Below are 15,819 nucleotides of genomic sequence, written 5' to 3'. Positions count from 1 at the left end.
GGGGCTGACCCTTATTGAACCTGCAAAGACGCACCTACAACCTGCCTGAGCTCCCACCTGGTTCACTATGGCAGTCTCCTAATCGGCCCCCTGATTCTCCTTTTGCCCCTTCAGACCATTTGTGGGACAGCAGCCAGAGTAAGTCAGATGATGTCCCTCCTCTGCTTAAAACCCTTCCCGGGCATTTCACCCAGAGTAGAAGCCAAAGTCCTTTCAACGGCTGACAAGCCTGTTCACAACCCCCAGGACTCTGTCCCCTGCTCACTTAACTTCAAACACACAGCATTCCTGCGGGTCCTCAAAAGTGCCAGGCACGTCCCTTCCTTGTGGCATGTTCCCTTGCTCTTCACTCTGCTTTGCCACCGGTGACACTCTGCATGTCCTCCCTCACAGCTTTTAAGTCTTACTCACTGTCAAATATTTACGGAGCACAGACTACGTGCCAGACACTATTCAAGGCATAGATGGTTGCATCCAGCATCCCTCCGATCATTACCGAGGTGGAGCATCGTTTCGTAAACTCACAGTCAATTTTATAGCTATTTTTCTGGAAAAAATAAATAGATAATATGGGAGCGTGGGAATCTTTCAGGCATAAACCCAAAAAACTAATATAAATGTTATAACTGCCAGGGATGTGGAGCACAGCTTCCCACCCCTTAAACATGGGCTGTGCCTAGTGACACCCTTGCAAATGGTACAGACAGAATGGACTGGGGGAAAGAGGAACTTTATAGTGGAGGAACCTGACAAGCCCTCCTTCAGCCAGGGGACCAGGGTCACATCAACAGTAAAAAGCCACAGGGACTTCCCTGGTGGTGCAGTGGTTAAGAATCCGCCTGCCTGTGCAGGGGACACGGGTTTGAGCCCTGGTCAGGGAAGATCCCACATGACGCGCAACAGCTAAGCCCATGCGCCACAACTTCTGGGTCCGCGTGCCACAACTACTGAAGCCTGCGTGCCTACAGCCCGTGCTCTGCAACAAGAGAAGCCACTGCAATGAGAAGCCCCTGCTCGCCTCAACAAGAGAAAGCCCGCGTGCAGCAACAAAGACAGAACGCAGCCAAAACTAAATAAATAAATTTATTTTTTTAAAAAAAGAATTACATGTTATTACAATGTCCATCCATATAGTTAGCAATGTAAGTCAAGATAAAGAGTGATCTGGGGTTTCCCTGGTGGCGCAGTGGTTGAGAGTCCACCTGCCGATGCAGGGGACATGGGTTTGTGCCCCGGTCCGGGAAGATCACACGTGCCGCGGAGCGGCTGGGCCCGTGAGCCATGGCCGCTGAGCCTGCGCGTCCAGAGCCTGTGCTCCGTGGTGGGAGAGGCCACAACAGTTAGAGGCCCACGTACCGCAAAAAAAAAAAAAAAAAAAAAAAAAAAAAAGAAGCAATGAACCAGACCATTCAAACTTTCCTGGCACCCACCTAAGAAATACTTTTTACTTTGCAACCTGTATCTATCTCTTTTTGAAAAAAAATTCATGAAACAACATTTACCCTAATTATGTTTGAGGCACTCTGATGTTGCCTATTACATTGTATTCGTTTATTATAAGTGGTGATTATGCCCTGCCAAACTGATCTCACCAGCCGCTACTGGGACCCAACCTATCATGTGTAAAACACTGAATTAGATTTACACATATACCAACAGGGGTGGCCTCAAATCATGCTGTTGGGTGAGAATAGTAGGAAACAGAACAAGATTTATAGCATAATGCCACTTAGGAAAGCAAAAATCACACACACACACACACACACACACATACAAGGATACACAATGGTTAAGGATATACATCAAACACATTAGAGGAGGTACCACTGGGCGAATGAAAAACGGAAAATAAACTTCAGGAGGACCTGGATTCAAGGATGCCCGCGTGCTGTGATCTGAGAATGGTTGGCTGGGCTCGGAACTGGGGTCCAACAAAACAAAAGACGGGGGGTCATTTACTGGAAAAGTTTGAGGATCACATAAATATCCAGAAAATACATAGGAGCTGGAGAATGTTGCATTTAGAATTCTTGAAATGTATTTAAGAAATCAATCCATAAGGTCAGAGACGAAATATCATCCAGGGCAAAGTTGGAAGAGAGGAGGAAGGGTCCCCTCACCACCGACAAAGTGATACCAGATGAAAAGGAGGTGGTCGGCTTGCAGGCTGGCAAAGAGCGCGGTCCCAGAGGCCTGGCCGGTCAGTGCACCCCCGGCGCACTCCAGGGGAGGGGGCTTATGGCGGGAGCCACGATGACTCCAGGGAGGGGCTCTCTGTCGAGTGCACAGCCCCCACCTCATTGCGCTCTCGCCCGAAGCCCCTGCCGCCCAGGAGGCTGCCTGCCCCCAGCCCTTGGTTACAGCTTTTCTGGACCAGGACGGGCCCCTAGCCCCAGACTCACCAGTGCTCAGACCATCTGCTTCCCTTTACACCGAGCAGCCTCGTTTTCCTCGACTAAGGAGATTCTCCGGGAACCTGAACCCAGAAGGGGGAGATCATTGCCATCGGGGTGAGGGCTGCAGCAGGAGGGTCTGGAATCTGGGCAGGAAAGACTGGTCTGGGGCGCGGGGGGGGCGGGCAGAGTTACGGGGAACAAAAACTGGGGCCAGCCAGGAAGGCAGTGGTGGCAGCGTGGAAACAGACCCTGAAAGCATGGCTGGGTTATTTACCAGCACAACACAGAGCTGGGCTTATAAAGGGAAATCCTACGAGGGCCAGGCAGGCAACACAGAAGAGTGAACAGAACGGGGGGGACGGTAAAACTGGGGGGCTCCCCAGAGCACAGTCCATGCAAAGGGCAGTCACCCAAAGTGGCCACTGTTCCCATGCAGAAAAGGGACCCTCAGGGTCCAAACTGTCTCATTTTCAAGAGAAGCCAATAAATCCAGAATCTAGTGTAAAACCTCCCAATTTATTTTATTTTATTTTAATTTTTTGGCCACCCCGTGCGGCATGCGGGATCTTAATTCCCCAACCACGGATTGAGCCCGTGGCCCCTGCAGTGGAAGCGCAGAGTCTCAACCACTGGACCACCAGGGAAGTTCCAAACCTCCCAATTTTTGAATTGACAACACTTCTTTGCTTTTAACACGTCTACAGACTGAGGTGGTAAGTGGCCAGACGCCCAGACCCTGCTGGTTCAGGCCTGCAGGATCCCCTCTGACCAGCCCTCCACGCCCCTGTGGGGGACCATCCCTCCCTCCCTTCTCACTCCTCTGGCCCCTGTGACAGCATGCCTTCCTTGTAAAGGTCAAAGCTAATAAACGGGGTGATGGGTATTTCCTGGGCTTCCCAGAGCCTAGGCAAAGCCCTGCCTAAGCTTTTAACTTCTCTTGTCATCATTCCGTGCTCACCACCAGTTCCTGGGGTCTAATTTTGCTTCCTGGACCCTTTGATCCGGCAGGCGGGGTGCCCTGATTAGGGAAGAGCGCCGGCCCCTTTTGGGAAGGGACGGGCTGTCAGTCTGCTCTCTACAACTGCCCTGGGTGTGCCTAGTTACGGGGACCATCGCCTAGAGATGGAGTGTCTCAAAGTGCGCTGACAACTCCAGGGTCCACGCCTGCAAAGAAGGTGCTAGAAGTCTCCCCAACTCTGCCTGGAAATCTGCAGGTCCTGGTGCCCTGGAGGGGCACCCATCTCCAGGATGGACTTGCCTGTAGAAAGGGGAGACCCTACAGAAAGGACACCCTCTGAGCCCACCTACATCCCTGCTGCATCCGTTCATCCCTTCAACCGGTCAGTCCCCTTCCCCACCGCCCTTGCCCTGGTGGGGAACTGGTGCCGTGGGGTCCCCTGAGGCGACACCCTCACCCGCAGCATAAACATCACACCTGCTACCCACCTGGCCCAGAGCAAAGCACTGTGAAGCAAAGCCCCAGGGCAGGCGGGGAAGCCCCTGGGCCACTATAATGCCTACACAAAGTCTCTGCTGCAGTCAGGCGACTGGGAAGAGGTCGGGATGCACGGCTAGAGCTTGAGGCAGAGGGGGCAAAGGGCGGGCGGAGGTCTGGCTGGAGGGGATGGAACCGGCCTGGACTCAGGAAACCTGAGGAGAGCGATGGGAGAAGAGAAAGACCCAGTGGGTGAAGTCAGGGCGCTGGGGAGAAGGTGGGGAGGGGACGGGAAGGGAACAGGGAGAGGCAAGTGGGCGGGTCCACAAAGAACGGAGAGTTGGAGGGACCAGGAGTCCAGGCTTCGGGCAGGCAGAGCTAATCATCAGCTTTGAAACTGCCCAGTGAACTAGGCAGCTCCTAGCAGACTCCCCGTTATTGCCTCTGGGTCTCCCCACGTGTCGGCCCGAGAACCCACACCCCAAGTGCTCAAAGGAGAAAAACCCGGGGCAGGGGCCTCCCTAGTGGCAGAGTGGAGCCTGCCTCAGCTAAGCTTCTCTGGGGTCAGGGGTCAGTGCCCACCCTGCGCCAGGCGCAGTTGACAGAGTCACTGCCCCCATGACCCTCGCAACACCCAAAGGATGCGTTTCCCCGTTTGACAGAAAACCAAGGCTCACGGAGGGGAAGTGATTCGCCCAGAATGCATCTGAGGCTGCTCCATCAATTCGCAAGCCTTACGGCCCAGTCCCTGCTCTTAGAACCGGGCATGCGGGGGTGAAAGAGAGACAGGCCTAGCACTCAACTGTGTGCTGTACTTCAGAGAGGGAAACGGACAAATAGAGAAGGTCAGCTAAGGATCAAGAAAATACGAAGGCCCACAACACTGTAAATCAACTATATTTCAATAAATTTAAAAAAGGAATGAATGAGACAATATATACAAAAAAAAAAAAGAAAGGAAGAAAACACGAAGGTAACAGGGTCAAGCGTGTGTGGGATGCTACTCTGGCTGGCAAACTCAAGGGAGGCCCTTGAAGAGGTGACAGCCTGCCCAGCAGACCCCCAGGGAAGGCCTGTCACACAGAGGGAACCGTGAACACAGCATCCCTGAGACTGGACAGAGCTTCCTGCCCAGGGCACAAGCGAGCACGTGCAGCTGGAGCTGAGGGCAGAGGGGTGGGCCTGCAGAGAGAGGGGACGGGAAGCTGCAGGACAGAGGCTGAGGGTGGAGGCAGGGCGGCCCAGCAGGAGGCTGTTACGCAGGCCTCCACGTTAGAGGTGATGGGCCTAGAGCTGGCGAGAGGATGGTGGACCAGGGGTGCAAGGGAAGAGACAGGAGGAGGATGTGGGCCTGAACTGGGGAGGCTGGGGAGGGAGCAGAAATGAAGGGGATGCAGATTTTGACCCTAAAACCCAAGCATCTTACCCCTGACGGGGACTTTGTCTCTTTCTCCTTTGTCCCTCATTAGCCAGGCCAGCGGGTACAGAGTAGGTATACAATTAACTCATTCATATATTCAATTAATATTTATTGAGCACCTACTGTCGTGCCTGGCAAAGTCCTTGCTCCTGTGGTGACAGAGGGGAGGGAGAAGAGAATGGAAGATCTTTGTTTCAGGTGCGGTCGTCACCGCAGGCTTCTCTCCGACCTCCTTGGGGGAGTGAGGTGGTGAGTCTTAGCTGTGAATATCTTGAAGAAGTACATTTCAGGCAGAGGAAGCAGCAAGTACAAAGGCCCGGAGATGGGAGGGTGCTCACTGAGTTTGTTGATTCATTAATCGGTACCTGTGCCCTTGCCTTGGAACTTTCTAAGATCAGTGCCTGGGACTTTCTCATCAGACGGGAGTGGTCAGAGGGGTGAGTGGGGGCCACATCCTCCCCTTATGCAATTCCTCTTTCCCCAACACTGGCCAGGCCTAGAAGCAGGACAGGTGGAGGAGAAAAGGCAGAGACAGTCAAGCAAGAGGGTGGGTTCTGTGCTGTCCCACTACTCACCCCCAGGCTGTTCCCGGTTTTAGCCCCTGAAGGTCCCACCCTGTCATTCCCCTCCCCCCCCCACCCCCGGCACTGGGAAGCCCCTGCCCCTCACGACAGTCACTCCTGCTGAGTGGAGCTGCTGTCTCTCACTCTGCCACACCCGCTCTGCTCAGCTCCGGCCCCACGGAGGGACCTAGGAGAGCAAATAGTGCAAATGAAGGGCCTGCCCAGGTGAACCCTAACCGCGCCGCCTGCAGTGCAAGTGCGGAGTCTTAACCACTGGACCGCCAGGGGAAGTCCCCCGGCTTTCTTACGCTCATAAAATAATTGGAAGCGGACCATCACTTCCTCATCATCATTCCTAAGTCATTTCTACTTCTCCAGCAATCTTGCTGACATGTCGCTCTAAATTCCACCGATTCAAGACTTTCTATTCTTACCAAGAAAGCATAACAGGCAGCAGACCCCCAAACAGGCCTGACCACACACGGAACAAGGCAGGCGCTAGGTTAACGTACCTGACGCGGTTTCTGCGGCAGCGACAGAATCAGATGAACCTCTGACAGGGAGATGCCCGGGATGGGGCTTGGGGTGGGGCGGCGGGAGCGTTAGGTGCCAGCTGAGAACGTCCCCGGGCAAAGTCACCGGGGAGCTGCCTGCCTGAGTGGGCCAAGTAACTTCCCTCACCCTGCTTCGAGACGGAGAAAGGAGACCCTGCTTCACCTTAGGCGGCAACCCCCTCCCTGTTTATCAACAGCTGAGAAGGGCTGGGAGGGTCTCAGCTGGAATTTACCCTTCTTGGGGTGGGGACGTTGTGCGCTGCCCCCTTGAGAACTCAAGCCCCATCAAACGTCCAGGAAGAACAATGACTTTTGTCTTGTCCTATTTGCCTTCTGGATGGTCCCTGCGGAGGCGAGCAGGGCTGTACGCCCCGCTTTGGGGGAGAGAAAAGGGACGCAGGAAAGACGGCCCCGGGGAGTCCACTCCGTTCACATTTACCGAAGCCTCGCAAGACCCCCGACCTTTTACGGGCATCATCTCATTTATCGCCCGTGGCTCAGAGACGGAAACAAGAGCCCAGGATCACAACGGCCCACGGTGGTGGAGCTGCAGAGCCCGGGCGCGCGCCTGCCGTCTGGACGCCGCCGCCTCCCCGGACGCTCGGGCGGACCCGCCGGGGCGGACCCGGCTCCTGAGCCCCGGGCCCTCGAGGAATCAGCGCCGCGGGCACAGCCGTGCCCTGAGACTTGGGAGCGGCTCCGGGCCTGCAAGTCGGCAGGGTCAGCCCTCCCCCAGGGCCCGAGCCTCCCCTTCGGGCCGGGTCCTGGCCCCCGCCCCTGCCCGGGGGCTCCTCCGGCGGCCCCGCTGACTCAGCGCAAACCGAGCCGCGGCGGGCGGGCGGGCGTGCGGGCGGGGAGGGGCCTGGCCCGACCAGCCGCCCGGGGGCAGCAGTTCCGCCCGCCCCTCCCTCCGGCCCGCCCCGCCCCCGGGAAGAGGTCGGGAGTCGGGAGCCGCGGCCCCGGCAGAGCAGCGCTCGGGAGCCCCGAGAGAACCAGGCGGGAGCGCGCGGCCGAGCCCAGGCGCGGGATGACAGCCCTCGGCGTGCAGGTGGGCGAGAGCCCGGTGCGGGGGGTGTGGAGTGGCCCGGCCGGGGTCCGGGGGGGGAAGCCGCCCGGGGCGCGGTCTCCTCGAGGTCCTGCGGGCACCGAGGCTCCTAAACGGCTGGGGAGGAGTGTTGTGCTTCTCTTTGGGGTCCGCAGTGTTCATCTGTTAGGTGCACCAGAGGGGTCCCTCCTGTTAAAAGGGGGCGCATCTGGAGCGGAGGATGGACGGAATCCACTCGTAAAAATGAGCCTCGCCTTGTCACACGAGGAAGAATCTCTGGGGAAGCCAGAACTTTCCTGGGCGGGGGCAGCAAGACCATCTCCCCTCCCAAAACTGATTTTGGGGGGCGGGCAAGGGGGTGGACTCGCTGGGGCACGCGGAAACCTCAGGACGGGCTGTAGAGAGGGGAGGGCCCCGCCTCGCAGAGATGGGGTTTCTCCTTAGAATGATGCGAGGGGTCCATCCGCACCCCCACCCCCCGGGCGTGCGGCTCTCCGCTGCCCTGCGCCGAGCTTCCCTAGCGGACGCGTCCCGCCTCCTTACCTCCCGACTGGACGGTCGAGACGGTGAGAGCGGCCCGCAGCCTCTGCCTGCAAGTGCTCGGCGCCCCGCAGCGCAGATTCCGGGGCTGATCCCGCTGCGCCCACTTTGTAGATGCGGTGACCGAGGCTCAGGTGCAGTAACCCGCCCGTGGCGGCCGGCTCAGCGATAGAATCGAGTCGAACCAGACTTATGGGCCCGAACAGGAGAAACTCCACCCACAGGCCGCGCCCCAAGCCCCTTGTGGCCGGGACACCGCAACCCTAGAGCCGGATGCAGCGAGTTCCTCTCGTTCTGGGCATAATCTGGGGTCCCGGCCGAGCCGCCTCCGGGACCGGCAGTGAGGAGGGTGGGAGCGGGTGCGGTCCCGCCTTCGGGAGCCGACGGCCCTGCGGGGGAGAGACGTGCACACCGGGATTTAGGAGCGGTTTAGGGAAGCGAGTGCTAGATTAAGAGGTGAAGAAACTGCGGCAGGATTAACGGGGGTGGGGAGGGCAGGAGAGCAGCCAGGTAAACAGACTTGACCTTTTAGTGAAAGGAGGGGGGCGGGGCTGATGCTTAGGAGCACTCAACCGCCTGCCTGGGACTGTTCTAAGCGGTTGGGGCGCTTAGGTCTCCTTTCGGCTCCCCCCGGGGGGCCAGGAGGCAGGTACTGTTATCTTCAGGGGGTAAATAGCTCGCCGGAGGCCAAAGAGCTAAAAGGCAAGCGTGCTGGCTCCCGGTGCCCTGCGGTGACGCAGGCGGAGCGGGCTTACTCTTTAGGAGGCTGTAGAGGAGATTTCCAGCTGAAGAGGGGGTGGGTCTGACCTGGGCCTGGGCTGAGTGGGCACTGGGAAGGGGGGCGGGGGGGGGGGAAGCTCAGGGGCGCGGGGCGGGGGCTTGATGTGCAGAAAAGTAGTGAGCAGCCCAAAGTGTCCACTACTTAGGGGTTGACGGGATCAGATGGGGTGCTGGGTTCCAGAGGAAGACAAGACCTTGGCATTGGCCTCAGTGGCCCAGGAGTGCCAAGTGACACTGTTCTACAGGTCACTACTAATCATTCGGAGCTCTGGATGAAAAAGGGAAATGCTTCCATTTTTCTTTTTTTCTTTTTTTTCAGTGGAATTGGTCCAGGCCCTAAGAGATTTAAGTGATTTGCCCAAGGTCACAGAGCTAGAGGCTGGTGGGTCAGGGGCAGGGCTAGACTGCCCTCATACCCTCTGGTCCACGGACCTTCCACTGACCACGCTGCTGCCCAGCTGCCCTCCGGAAGAGGATTTCAGGCCCTGCATCACTGGAAGTTCACAGAGGTGCTGGCAGCCGGGGTGTGGGGCAGTGGTGAGGAAGGAGGACTCCCGAGTTACCTTATTACTGTTACTAATATTAATCAGGAACTGCTTCTGTGCTGGGCACCTTTATATTCATGATCTCACTTAATCCTTGGGAGTTTTACTGGTGTCAGAGTTTGAATGATGCCCTCCTTTGGGGCGGGAGGGGGAAAATGACCTGATGTCAGCTGTCTTTTCCTGATCCCAGTGTGATGTCTGAGGGCCTGGAGGTTAAAGTTCACTCTGTGTGCAGGACAGGTGGGGCTGAGGGTAGGGTGGCATGTGCTTTTTCTCCAGACAGCGTGATGTCTGAGGTCAAAAGGCCTCTGGGTGCTGCGTTCTTGTGACTTGTTGCCTGCGTCTGGGGTTTTCCCATCCTAGAAACTTATCAACCTGTAGGGAGTTGTAACCTCCGGGTGCCTTCATGGCTACTCTTTCCTGCAGGGATCACTAACTCCTGCTACAAAATGTAAGTACGGAACGGTAGGTGAGAAAACAAGGGTCAAGGAGGTTAAGAAGCCTCGCAAAGACAAACACCTTCATGGTTTGTAGGCACAGAGATTTCAAAGTTCCCTTGGTTTGTTTCTTAGTAGAGCCGTTCTTTCCTAATGAAATCCAGTACAGACTCTTAGATTCCCAGCGGCTCCAGCAGGTAAGAGGGACCTGTTGTGGTTGAAGTGAGGGGCCGGGAGCTGACCCCCTGCCCCCTGCTTTAGCACCTGGAGGCCTCAAGGAGACAAGGGGATGCGGTTTGAGAACCAGAGCCCAGACTCCCCGCCTGAGTGTTCTTTACAGCGCCCCCGACTGCCTTTGCCTCTGGTCTGAGTCGGGTCCCGAGCCCTTGGGCGTCCCTCTGGCCACTCCAGCCCTTCTCACCACGTACTGAGCCCCTCCCACGAAGGCCCCAGTGGGTACTTACCGGCTGTGTGCATCCCCCCCACTACGCATGATACAGTTGTCGGGCAGCTGTGCCAGGCTTTACTGTGATCTCGGTGAATGCTCTTGGGCTGGTCCCCTGACCTGTGTGTGACAGTTTCCCTTTTTACATACCCCGCCCCCCGCCCCCCGCCGTGGAGCACCCTACTCCACCAGACTCAGGTTTAAGAGTGAGACAGGACCCTAACTAGACAGAAGTGCTGAAAGCAAGCCGGATCCATAAGGGTCCCGGGGCCTCCCGGGAGCGTGGCTCTGCTTTCTGCCCCTCACCGAGAGGGGTGGCCCAGACCGCCTCTGGAAGCCTCCACTTGCACGTGGCATAGGGCTCACCCCCAGAGTCCCCTTTCGGTTTGCTTCCCAGCAGTGACCGTCACGCATGAGCTGTGTGCTTTGCTTACCTCCCAAACTGGGGCGTGACCTGGGCTGCTTCCACACACACTGTAAAGGGCGTAAGTTATGACTGGGCAGGAGATGGTTTAAAGGGAGCTTCAGATGGAAGTGACAGCGGCTGCAAACTCGACCTCGTGGCTCTTGAGCACGGCACTGGCACCGGGTGCTGGGGCCACGGTCCTGCCCTCCCACTATGAATCAGACAGGAATGGAAAACTTGTCAGAACGGTTCCTGACAGAGAGTGACCGGAGGGGTCCGTTCTGGGTTGAGTGGGCAAGACAGACCTCTCCCAGGAGGCGATGTTTCCGCTGAGACATGAAGAATGGAGAAAGGGGGGCAGCCGGGAGAAGAGCCTTTCAGGTGGAGGGACCAGTAGGTGTGAGGAGGAAAGTTCTAGGCTTGTCCTAGGCATGCGAGGTGGCCGGGAGGATGCCCTGGGAGGGCTTGTGGGCCGTCTAAGGAGTTTTACCCTTTGAAGCATTCCTTTTGCTTCGGGGTTGGGGGTTGGGGACGGTGGCTTGGGGGTGTCCCGGGGCTGTGAGAAGGGACACCTCACTGGACGCTTGGCCCAGCTTGTCAGGAGAGAGGATAGGGTGTACTTTTGCGGGGCCGAAACCATAGGCTGAAGGGGAGCCTCAGGGACTCCCCCGCCCAGAAGCTTCTAGAACAGACAGCGGTGCCATGTCCTGGGCGGAGTACAGGCTGAGCCAGACTGAAGGGCAAAGTGCAAACATCACTGCGCACTGAAGAAAAGTGCAGAAAAAGCTGGGTGCAGATTAGAATGAAACTGGGGAAGACCGGGAGCCAGAAGAGGGAGCTGTGTAACCTTCACTGATGTGCTAATAATGTCTAGTGCAGCATTCTTGTTTTGCACAAAGAAACCAAGGCTGGCTGCTAGCTCAAGGTCACGTCTGCCAAGCCAGACAGGTTTGCTGACTTCAGAATGGACCAAGATTTGCCTGTCAATACAACTGGGGTTTCTTACGCATTATAAAGATCATTAAAGAAAGGTCAGGGAACTCTTTGCCCGATGAATAACTGGATCCACAGGCAACGCTTATAGGTCTCGAATGGAGGACGGATGGGGAACAGGTAGGATGGGAGGAGGGTCCCCCCGCCCCACCAGGAGGTGGGTCTGTGCTGTGACTAAGGTGGGCTTCCCGGGCATCCTGGGAGACCGAAGCAGAAACCGTGGCTGTCGGAAGCTACAAGGTGTGCTCTGGGTCTTCCCTGAGGAGGCTGGTGCGCTGTGGCGGGGGCCCTCCCTCATGCTGCCCCGTGCTGTCTTCCAGGCCCAGAAGCTGCTGGCCCAAAGGAGGCCCCGCCGGTCCTTCTTTGAACCCTCCATCCGGGCCCTCATCATCTTGTGCGCCTCCCTGGCCGTGGTCCTCTCCTCCCTCTCCATCTGCGATGGCCACTGGCTCCTGGCCGACGACCGTCTGTTCGGGCTGTGGCACTTCTGCACCACCTCCAACCAGGCTGAGCTGCACTGCCTCCGAGACCTGAGGCAGGCCCACGTGCCCGGGCTAGCCTCGGGCATGGCTGTGGCCCGCAGCATGGCCACCTTGGCCGTGGTGGTCGCCATCTTTGGCCTGGAGCTCCTCATGGTGTCCCAGGTGTCCGAGGACGCCCACTCGTGGCACAAGTGGGCCGTGGGCTCCGCCCTCTTCCTCCTTGCCTCCATCCTCTCCTTCGGGGGCCTCCTGAGCTTCCTGACCCTCCTTAGGAACGAGGTCACGCTCATGGGCCTCAGCCTGACGTTCTGGAGCGAATTCACGGCCTCCTTCCTCTTCTTCCTGAACGCCATCAGCGGCCTCCACATCAACAGTATCAGCCGGACTGACAGCGTCACGTACCCCTGGGGCCTGCCTGCAAAATTTTAGGCCCCCCAGCGAGGGCGCTGAGTTCTACCAGAAAGTGTGGTCAAGATGGGACTTCTCCAACATGTGACATTCGAACTGCCGCCTCTCGGCCTTGGGGTGGTCGGGCCAGTGGCCTTTGCAGCCCAGAGGCCAGCTGGGCGCCTCCGAGCCACCAGCTGCACCAGCTTAGCCACGTTATTAGGATGTTGACTTCACAAGAAGAAACATATTCTGAAACCCATTCTTGAGTCCTTCCTGGGATGGGAGTAGATGTGGAAGCAGCTCAGGTAACCGGTGCTCAGGCTGGCCGCACAGCCAGGTACATTTCACACCTGTTTTAGTGACTCTGCTGGGATATGGGCTGCAGGGCCCCCGGGGCCTCCGGGCTTGCTGAGAGTGAGCCGTCTGTCAGCGAAGGGTGTCCAGTCAGTGCCGAGGACTTGCTTCACCAGCTCAAAGGGCCTCGTGCAGATTCCCTGCTTTAGCTTTGGTCGCGTCAGGGAGGCAGCGTTCAGGGCTGCTGGGGTGCAGAAGCTTTTCAAACCGTTTGACTTTATTTGAGCCCTGCCCTTTGTCGGGGGGACCCTGTAATCCCTGGATAACCCCAGCTTCCAGCAGCTGGCTGTGCCTCGGGACTCTCCCTGTCAATCCCGCCTGAAGCCCTTCCAGGAGGGCCCGCCTGGCTTGGTAAGCGTGGGCAATCCATCTTTGGTAAGGGCCCGACAGCCTCAGGGTGCCATTTTTATCCTAGCGCACACTTCAAAGAGCACGTGTCTGGAGCTGCTGGACTCCAGGGGGTACTGGGGACTGGCCCGACCTCAGGTAATGATTAACAACCACCCTGGATGCAGAGGCCTGCAGGTGGAGGGGACCAGGAACCGGTGGAGATTTCCACCCTTGCTGGCCACTTTACATTTCTGTGCACCAAACTGGCCTCTTTCCAGTCCCTTTTCTGCCCAGTAGGTGGGTTTTTTGCCCTCAGCCCATTTCATTCAACACTAGCCCCGTGCCCCTCCCCCACCCGATGAATTCAGGCCTTTCCTGGTTCATTCTGGCTGCCACTGATTGCATGGGGTTTTGGTCTCTGCCCTGCCAGGTCCTCTTTCTGGGCTGGACTGGGTGCCTCTACCTCTCCTGTGATTTTTTTTTTTTTTTAACTTTTTGATTCCAAGATGTACAGAGTCCATGAAGGTCCCTGGAGAGCGCCCTGGAAAATGGATATCTGGCCTTCTCACCCCAGTAGCAGACTATAAGATGCAAAGGGGGTGACCTTGTCTTCAGGGGTGAGATGCAGAAGTTGGGGGCCAGGGCCACTTGTCCAGGGTCACCTAAAGCCAGAACTAGAGCTGGGCCCACCTACCAGCAAGATGCCCTCTTCTCTAGCCGCGGGGAGGGTCGCCTCTGCTTCTGTCAAGAATACTCCCCCCTTGGGCTTCCCTGGTGGCGCAGTGGTTGGGGGTCCACCTGCCGATGCAGGGGACACGGGTTCGTGCCCCGGTCCGGGAGGATCCCACGTGCCCCGGTCCGGGAGGATCCCACGGAGCGGCTGGGCGCGTGAGCCGTGGCCGCTGGGCCTGCACATCCGGAGCCTGTGCTCCACGACGGGAGAGGCCACAACAGTGAGAGGCCCGTTTACCGCAAAAAAAAAAAAAAAAAAAAAAAAAAGAATACTCTCCCCTGAGCACGCAGGCTTTGTTTTGTAAAAGGGTTCAAATATTTAGTCCTTCAACCCTCACATGGCTGCTAATAATTGAGGGAACTGAGATTCAGAGTAAAGGGTGAGACTTAAAATCCCCAGTGGGGCGGGGAGACAGGGCCCTGTCCGCCCTTGCCCAGGAGCAGGGGAGACAGACAGCCTTGGAGCCTGGGGATTTGAAACCAGAAGCCCTGGACCGAGCTGCCACTTCCCTGCTGAGTATCTTGGTCAAGTCACTGGTGAACCAGTTTCTCTTCTGTCAAATGGGATTCTGCCCCATTTCCTGCTGTACTGCAGATAACTTAGCTGAAAGCAGGAAGAACAGGTGCCTCATCCCATGCTAGGGCAACTGAAAGGGCTGGGGCTCTCCTGGGCTCCCTGTGACCTGGTTGTCAGAAGGCTCTGGGGGAAGAGCTACTGGGTGGGTGAGTTGCAGTGAGGGGTGGGGAGGGTCCACCTAGGGCCAAGGGCCTCAATTTCTGCTAAGCTTGTCCCTGAAAACTGGAGCAGGGGGATCACGGAAGCCCCGTCCTCCAGAAAGTGGTGGGGGACAGCATCCTTCACCTTGTGGCTCAAGGGCAACAGGGCTGACAAATACCAAGTCTCATCCCAGTTACCGTTTATTCCCCTGCCCCCTCCTGGGACCCCTGAAGTCTTCCCAGAAAACTCAACAGACCCAAATCCCAGGCCCTCTTCCTGCCCCAGGCCCGGAGGAGGGGTGTTAAGAGTCGCAGGAGCGATCACACGGCATCTGGCAGGAAGATGGGCAGCAGTCGGCCCTCAGGACCCATCTTGGCCTGTCTGGGTGGCCCTGCTCCAGCCTCAGATGACACTGGTCCTGCAGGTACCCCGGCTCTGCTCCGAGGGGCTGGCCTTGGTGCCGCTGCTGAAGGAGCCGAGGGCCACCGGGTGCAGTGGGAGCTCACGCAGGTGCCACTGCCGCCACTTTTTCTGAACCTCCAGCTGCACCTGCCCCCAGAGACCAGCCGTCACCCAGAGGGAAAGATGACCCTTGCCCAGGGTCCTGCTCCCCTGGGGCCTCGTTCGGGCTCTGCCACGTCTGCCCAGCGGGCACGCCTCCCCCTCCTGCAGGCCGCTCATACATTTACCATCTCGACTCCCATTCAAGTGGGGCAACACCGCATCTAAGTAACGTCAACTGCACAGCCTCTGTGCCAGGAGCCTCACGTCCCGGCAGTGCTCTGGGCAGGGCGGAGACCTCAAGCTAAGGGCGCAGCCCCCGCCCTGCCAGGAGTCACACCCTTTGGAGGTCTCAGAGGACGGAGCAGCAAACATTTCACCTGAGTCACTCATTTTACAGGTGAGAGGCCTGAGGCCCAGAGCAGGGCAGTGACCGGCGTCACCCATCGAGCAAGCGGACAGTCAGCAGCCTCGGTTAGGGCTGGGGCGCCTGCACTTGCCCCCATTTCCTGAACGTGCCCAAGGATAAGAATCACCTGGAGTGCTAGTTAAGACGTTCTCAGCCTCCAGCCCGGACTGCCGGGACCTATTTTTGCTGGTTTAGAAACAGGGTAGGAACCAGCAGTTGTTTTAACAAGGCCTGCAGGCGATCCTGGGGCCCCCAGGAGGTGATCCCAGACTCCCGGAAGACAGGCCCAAGCCAGGAGGGCCCGGCCTCCCCCACCAACGCCACACCCTACTCCCCACCACCCC

At 57.7% G+C, this 15,819-nt stretch overlaps 2 protein-coding genes and 1 long non-coding RNA gene across 5 annotated transcripts in view; 1 reads left to right on the top strand and 2 right to left on the bottom strand.

Moving 5' to 3' along the window:
* Window positions 1–553: 553 nt before the first annotated feature.
* On the bottom strand, window positions 554–11,228 carry LOC117312998 (uncharacterized). 2 transcript variants are annotated; one of them, XR_012333197.1, is made up of 7 exons: window positions 10,595–11,228; window positions 10,180–10,280; window positions 7,957–8,342; window positions 6,602–7,602; window positions 6,327–6,499; window positions 5,258–5,747; window positions 554–2,476 (listed from the first exon to the last, which is right to left on the bottom strand). It is a non-coding gene; the product is annotated as an uncharacterized lncRNA (long non-coding RNA). The 2 variants fall into 2 exon arrangements; XR_012333196.1 differs by having other exon boundaries at window positions 6,327–7,602.
* Window positions 7,253–12,486, top strand: TMEM37 (transmembrane protein 37). Of its 2 annotated transcripts, XR_012333195.1 has the most exons (3): window positions 7,941–8,087; window positions 9,053–9,242; window positions 11,880–12,006. XR_012333195.1 is itself a non-coding variant. In XM_019932334.3 (2 exons), the coding sequence occupies exons 1-2, from the start codon at window positions 7,396–7,398 to the stop codon at window positions 12,468–12,470; spliced, it is 612 nt and encodes a 203-aa protein (XP_019787893.2). In that variant the 5' UTR covers window positions 7,253–7,395; the 3' UTR covers window positions 12,471–12,486. The 2 variants fall into 2 exon arrangements, 1 of the variants encoding a protein (XP_019787893.2); XM_019932334.3 differs by lacking the exons at window positions 7,941–8,087; window positions 9,053–9,242 and adding an exon at window positions 7,253–7,416 and having other exon boundaries at window positions 11,880–12,486.
* A 2,261-nt stretch (window positions 12,487–14,747) lies between these two features.
* Window positions 14,748–15,819, bottom strand: part of SCTR (secretin receptor) — a 58,349-nt gene continuing 57,277 nt past the window's right edge. Inside the window, exon 13 of the mRNA XM_033860341.2 lies at window positions 14,748–15,114. Within this exon, the coding sequence (XP_033716232.2) occupies window positions 14,968–15,114 (147 nt within the window). The 3' untranslated portion in view covers window positions 14,748–14,967. The remainder of the gene's footprint in view (window positions 15,115–15,819) is intronic.

This window comes from Tursiops truncatus, chromosome 7, assembly GCF_011762595.2.
Source record: "Tursiops truncatus isolate mTurTru1 chromosome 7, mTurTru1.mat.Y, whole genome shotgun sequence".
Lineage (NCBI taxonomy): Eukaryota > Metazoa > Chordata > Mammalia > Artiodactyla > Delphinidae > Tursiops > Tursiops truncatus.
The sequence above is the reverse complement of the archived record's forward strand: the minus strand, read 5'-3'. Positions and strand labels throughout refer to the sequence as shown.

What these genes read in the sequence shown, in the direction of transcription:
- TMEM37 (XM_019932334.3), top strand. Translation starts at nt 7,396, where the DNA reads ATGACAGCCCTCGGCGTGCAG. An exon ending in TGACAGCCCTCGGCGTGCAG is followed by an intron (nt 7,417 to 11,879) that starts GTGGGCGAGAGC and finishes GCTGTCTTCCAG; the next exon opens with GCCCAGAAGCTGCTGGCCCA.